This window comes from Galeopterus variegatus, unplaced genomic scaffold, assembly GCF_000696425.1.
Source record: "Galeopterus variegatus unplaced genomic scaffold, G_variegatus-3.0.2 Scaffold863, whole genome shotgun sequence".
Taxonomy (NCBI): Eukaryota; Metazoa; Chordata; class Mammalia; order Dermoptera; family Cynocephalidae; genus Galeopterus; species Galeopterus variegatus.
Genome location: NW_007726974.1, coordinates 27,329 through 33,760, shown reverse-complemented (window position 1 = coordinate 33,760; position 6,432 = coordinate 27,329). Strand labels below are relative to the sequence as shown.

The window sequence follows — 6,432 nt, the reverse complement described above, 5'->3', positions numbered from 1 at the left end:
GCTCAGGTAGGGACGGTGGCCACTCCACACCTGGGCACAGCTGGGCGGGGCCCGGAGCCCATGCAGGTGGTCGTCAGTGGGGCTGTGTGCACTGCAGGTGGCAGTTTGCATCGGATGGTGGGGACATTGGCTTTGGGATTTTCCTGAAGACCAAGATGGGAGAGCGGCAGAAGGCAGGGGAGATGACGAAGGTGCTGCCCAGCCAGCGCTACAATGCCCACCTGGTCCCCGAGGATGGGAGCCTCACCTGCCTCAAGGCCGGCGTCTGTAAGTGTTGGCAGGAAACAGCTCCACCTGGAGCTGGAGGTGGGGGAAGGGCGCCTCACTTTGCAACCAGGTCCCACCAGATGAGGACCCCTGGATCCAGTGGGCGCAGGGTGGGGCTGGCTCTGGACTCAGCCATGGCAATGGTTCCCTGGTCTTGGCTCCCACAGAGGGCGGGATCCCAAGTGGGCATCCTGTCTGAATGTTTGTGCCTCACCGCAGATGTCCTAAGGTTTGACAACACCTACAGCCTGGTTCATTCTAAACGCATCAGCTACACCGTGGAGGTGCTGCTCCCAGACCAAACCATCATGGAGAAGCTGGAGAAATTCTAGGTGAAACTGGTGGCCTCTACACTCTCCTCTTTGGTCCCTGGATCCACATTGAAGTTGTCAGCCTTCCCTGGCCAGACCCTCCTCTCCAACCTCTCCAGGGATGAGGATTCTACATCAGCTGGTCACAGCCTGTCTGTTGCAGTGGGCCTGCTCCTGTGGAATTTCTGGGCCTGTGTCATATGGTGGCCAGATGGCTGCAGCAAAGCGACACACTATTCCCACTATTACCTCCTGTGACCTCGAGCTCAGTGAAAACCCCAGGCCTTTTTCTGTGAACCAATATCAAGAAATGAGTTAGTGTTCTAAAATATAGTGTATTCATAGAACATTTGAGGTATGGTAAGGCCAGTAGATAAGGAAATGATGGCCACTGAAAATATAATTTATTAGTTACAGCTCCCAAGAGGAGGGGGCACACGTGCCACGGGGTAGAGGGAGGGGGATGGGGGCACACGGGAAACACCAGGGTTGGTCAGTGGGTGGAGGGAGAGGGAGCAGTACCTGGCCCTGGGGTGACGAGGGCAGGTGGATAGTGACCTGGTACTGTGACAGCCTGATGGAGGAGGTGGTTGGCATGTAGGCTTATGTCAGGGGCTTTGTATTTGAGAAGCACTCTTGCGGATGAGTTGTTTGCTCTCTCTAGGAATTACCTCACCTTGGGAGAGGCAATCCCTCTGGGGTCAGTAAGGCCGCAGGTGTAAATCCTCAGAATACAGAAAATAAAAGACATGGTTAATACTAGGGAATTTCAAAAAGTTCATGGAAAATGGAATTAAAAGATAATGTGAATCTTTCCATGAACTTTTTGGAGTCCTCTCATACAGTTGACCCAGCAAGCAGTGCAATAGCTGCTCTGAATGGAAATCCAACCTCACAGCTTCCCCATCTAGACGGAACTCCTGCCTCTCGACTCTGTCTTCCACATACACTTTCCCTCCCAGCGTTGCAGCGTGTGAGAATCTGTTCACCCTCTGGGTCTCCATCCAAGCTTCTGATTAAGAGTTCAGACTGAGTCTCACACTCACTGGGTGTCAGGCCCACAGTCCCCCCACTAGGATGACATCATCATGTGATCAGGTTTCAGTGGGGTCTGGCCACATCATCAACAGAGATTCTTTCTAAGTATCCCACCATTTGCACATGTGTTAGCCCCACCTGACAGCCAAAGTACTTCCCTGCTTGGCCACTTTGCCTGGAAACACGGGCATTCCTCTGGTCTTGTTCTCAGTGATCCCACATTGGCTCCCAGGACTCACCACCTTCATTTTAAGGGCTCCCCTTCTACCTGCACTCAACCGTACATTCCAGAATTTTGACAGCAAGTTTACTCAACTGATTCCAAAATGTGTCAGCTGCTTCCTTCATCCTCCATGATTCTGAAGTGCTCGTATCCACCATGCTCTCCTGAACAGANACATTGGCTCCCAGGGCTCACCACCTTCATTTTAAGGGCTCCCCTTCTACCTGCACTCAACCGTACATTCCAGAATTTTGACAGCAAGTTTACTCAACTGATTCCAAAATGTGTCAGCTGCTTCCTTCATCCTCCATGATTCTGAAGTGCTCGTATCCACCATGCTCTCCTGAACAGACGGCACCAAGGAGCTGGAGGGAAGTTCCCCATGGGCTGCCACCCAGTTATTGAGGGGATGGCACTGGGGAGCCACGATGAGGACAGATGGGTCACCCTGGCTCTGGCTCTTTGGCCCCACAATCTTCCCCATTCCACCCAGCACCCTGTCTATTTCTAAATTCACCTTCACACAGTCTCACTGGGACACAGGCTGAATGCCAGTGCTCTTGGCCAGATAATGGACGTGTCCACAGCTGGCCCCACCTACCTCCTCTCCCACTATCCCTCCACTCAAAGCCTCCACTCAATCTTTGTCATCACCACCCCAACCCTCAAGTTTTCCCCCTCACCTAGAAGCTCACCTTTCTCCCCTCAGTCCAAATTTTCCCTCCAGCAGACAGTGCTGAGTCAGAGTTAGGGCATGCACTTGCATGTAATTTACACCAGTGAGGTTCTCCCTTTATGTTGTACAATTCTGAGCTTTGACAAGTACATACTGTCATGTGATCACCACCACTATCAGAACTCAGAACGGCTCCCAAAATTCCTTCATCACCCCCAAAATTCCTTCATGCAGTTCCTTTGTAGTCAACCCCTCACTCCACCCCACCCCTGACAACCACTGATCTGGTCTCTATCCCTACAGCTTTGAATTTTCCAGAATGCCATGTAGATGAAATCATACAATATGTAGTCTTTTGAATCTGGATTTCTTTAGTCAGCATACTGCCTCTGAGATTCATTCACACTGTTGTGTGTATTGATACTTGGTTTCTCTTTGTTGCTGAGTGGTGTTCCTTTGTATGGACGTACCACAGTGTGTTTATCCATTCCCCAGTTGAAGGCTAGTTGAGGTGCGTCCAGTTTGAGGAGATTATTAATAAAGTTGTTATAATATCTGTGTACAGGTTTCTGTGTGATCCTAAGTTTTCATTTCTCTAGGGTAAATGCCCAGAAGCAGGATTCCTGCTGGACCACATGGGAAGAGGACATTTAATGTCAAGGGAGAAGCCCCCAGGTTTCATGCCCCCAAGTCCAGAGTTATAACACCAAGAAATCTCTAATGACAATTTTATTTTTTCATTTGGGTCTATTCAGATTACAACTGCAATAAAATAGTAAAATACGAATTTTGAAACTAAAGGACATGTCATAGTATACAGCTGTAACCCTATGCTATAACCCTGCAGCTACACTATAAGAAGGTATAGAAGCAAGAATAGAAATAATCAATAAACAAATTAACTTCAGGTTGGATGTTTAAGAACAGGCTTAATTAAGTATAGTTGTAGTAATAATTTTGGGGGTCATTGGATTTCTGCATTTGCTGTTCAAGGTATTTAGAGTGCTCAAAAGAATCAGCTACAATGAATTTGTAGCTTACAGATAGTGCATAATTCCCATAGACAGGCACTGAGCAATAGGCGGCCTCCAGCCTTCCAGCGTGAGCTTGCCAATAGAGCTCCGGTGTGGGGCAGAGGTGAGGCGCCAGCCTCTCCCTGCCACTGTTCGATCCTCTGAGGTCCCCTCCACACCCTCTGGAAATCTTTGTAACGGCCTCCAGACCGGTTTTCCTTCTCTGATCATCTGTTGTTTCCAGGTCATTCTTTACCCCTAACCAGGCCCAGAGTTAGCTTCCCGGCACAGATGGAATCACAATGGTCTCTTCCTCTAAAGCATTCAGTGGCTCCCCACCACTGAGAGTGATGCCCAAAGCCCCCAGCACAGGCTGAAGGTTCATGGTAACCTGACCTCAATCCTTGTGAGTGTGCTGCCCTGTGCTATCTCTCCTCTACCTTACTCCGAGTTTCTTTGGGCGGTTACTTCCACCTAGAAGGTCTTCCTCCCATTTTCACCTTATAGGCCCAGCTCTAAAGCCACCTCCTCTGGGGGACATTCCGGAACTCCCTAGCTCAATGTTCTTGCTTAAACCTCTGTTAGAATACTCTGTCTTCAGAGAGCCAGGACAGGTGGTGGTTAAGGTCACAGGCCTTAGGTATAGACAGATAAGGGTTCAAACCTTGGCTCTGGCCATTACCAATTTCTGAAGCTTAGTCCCCACATGTATAAAATGGGGACATGGGTACAATGCAGCAAATATGGCCCATGCCTTCATGGGCCTGATGGCTAAGAGGGTGAGTTAAATTGTCATAATAAGCAATGTCTAATGAGAACAATACTCTGAAAAAGAGGAGTAGTGTTCTATAGGAGCATTTAACTGGGGGACCAGAGGAGGCGAGGAGGCACCACGTAGGCAGCATGGGAGGAGGAGGTGAGAAAAGTGTTCAAGTCAGAGAGAACAGTGTGTGCAAAGGCCCTGTGATAGGAGTGAGCAGCAAAGGGAGACAGGTAGCCCCATACACTCCTTTCCTGTGTCCTGTGGCTTGGGAAGGTCCAGGGACCTCTTGGCTTTGTAGGGAAAGAGAAACAGAAATCCAGCTGTGACCCCAGGGCCCCAGAGCCCTAACCCACCTCTTTCCCTGGTCCCAGGTCTTTAGGGCAGTTGGTCAGGCTCCCCTTGCCCACCTCTCTCCCACATGCCCTTGTGATCATCTCTCTTCCTGCAAAGTAGGTTGAGTGTGGCCATACCAGGCCACACCTTTCCCTGGGGTCACCCTGAGTTTGTGGGGGAGCCAAGGAAACTTCTCCCTGCCGCCATGGAGCCTAATCTCCACCTGTCAGTCAGGTCCAAGCATGAGGCCATCCTGCCCCGGGCATCTGTATCAGGCAGACACTCCCTCTCAACACTTCACCCAGTGCCACCCAAGCCAAGTCCTACATATGTGGAGAGGTACCTGGTGACATCTTCCAGTCAAGATGTCCACGGGGTGGAACTGATGTAGCCCGGATGTGGGGGCTTCTGCAAAGCCTCATCTCCCTCCCCACAATGCATTCACCCCAGGGAATTTCCTTCACTTGGCAGGTCACAGGCTTTAAGGAGGACTGCTAGCACGGCACCTGTGGCTAGTGAGCGATGCCAGGAATATTAGGGACACCTGGAAGGTGGTAGGGAGAGGCAGCACAGGGAATGGGCAGTGAGGCATGGGATGTGGTGGCATACCATGACAACACCATCATCGCAGTCCAGCTTCTCAGCTCATGGGGCAGGAGGGATCAAGGACAGCAGCCCCATTTAGGAAGGTGGGAAGAGAAGGGCACACCACAAGAGAGGGGAGTTATCTGTCCCCCAAGTCCCTGGCACCCAGATGGTTAGAACCAAGGGACTCCATGCCCAGCATCAGCTGAGGTTTGAGGAGGCATCCACATGCTGCAGGCTCAGGGCAGAACATCTGCCCCTTTTGGGAAGACGGTGACTTTAGGGTGATCTGGAATCATGGGATCTCAGCTGGCAGAAAGCCATGGCATGGTGACGAGTGCCTGGCCCTGCACCAGCCTGTTTGGGTTCCGATTCTGGCTTTGCTACTTGCTGGCTGTGAGGCCTTGGGAGGCTCTTTGAGCTTCAGTTTCCCAGGCTGTAAGGCCGGATGATGGTAATGCCGACCTCAGACTGCAGTCAGGACAATTGCACGAGCTAGCCCTGCACGGTGCAGCACAGCATCCACTCACCATGTCTGTTAATGTTTGAGGGCTGCAGTAAAAAAGTACCCCAAACAACTGAGAGGCAGAAGTTTATTCCTTCCCAGTTCTGGAGGCTAGAAGTCCAGGATCAAGTTGTCATCAGGGCTATTTCTTTCTAAGACTGTGAGGAAGAATCTGTGCCATGCCTCTCCCCTAGCTTCTGGTGGTTGCCAGCAGTCCTTGGCATTCCTTGAATTGCAGAAGCATCACCCCAATCTCTGCCTTCACCTTCACTTGGCACTCTCCTGTGTGTGAATGTGCCTGTGTCCGAACTGCCCCTTTTTATAAGGACATCCTGAAGTAGGGACCCACCCTACTCCAGTACAACCTCATCTTAACTAATTACATCTGCAATGACCCTGATCCCAAGTAAGTCACATTCTGAGGTACTGGGGATTAGAGATTCAGCATATGAGTTTGGAGTGGCGGGACACAATTCAACCCATAAAACCACATGTGGCTTACTGAACACTCAAAATGTGGCTAGTCGGAATTGAAATGTGCTATGTTAAATACACACTGGATTTCAAAGAATTGGTACAAAAAAAAAGAATTCATTATCTCATTTGTTGATCATATTGCTCACATATTGAAATGACAACATTTTAAATATAGTATTAAAATGATTTTTTTTTCCTTTTTGTCTTTTTTACTGACTGGTAACGGGATCGCAACCCTCGG

At 50.0% G+C, this 6,432-nt stretch overlaps 1 protein-coding gene across 1 annotated transcript in view; it reads left to right on the top strand.

Moving 5' to 3' along the window:
• LOC103590698 (putative SEC14-like protein 6) overlaps positions 1-599 on the top strand; it is a 13,343-nt gene extending 12,744 nt beyond the window's left edge. The window contains exons 11-12 of the mRNA XM_008572992.1: positions 41-267; positions 487-599. Of these exons, the coding sequence (XP_008571214.1) occupies positions 41-267; positions 487-599 (340 nt within the window). The remainder of the gene's footprint in view (positions 1-40; positions 268-486) is intronic.
• The last annotated feature ends 5,833 nt before the right edge of the window (positions 600-6,432 follow it).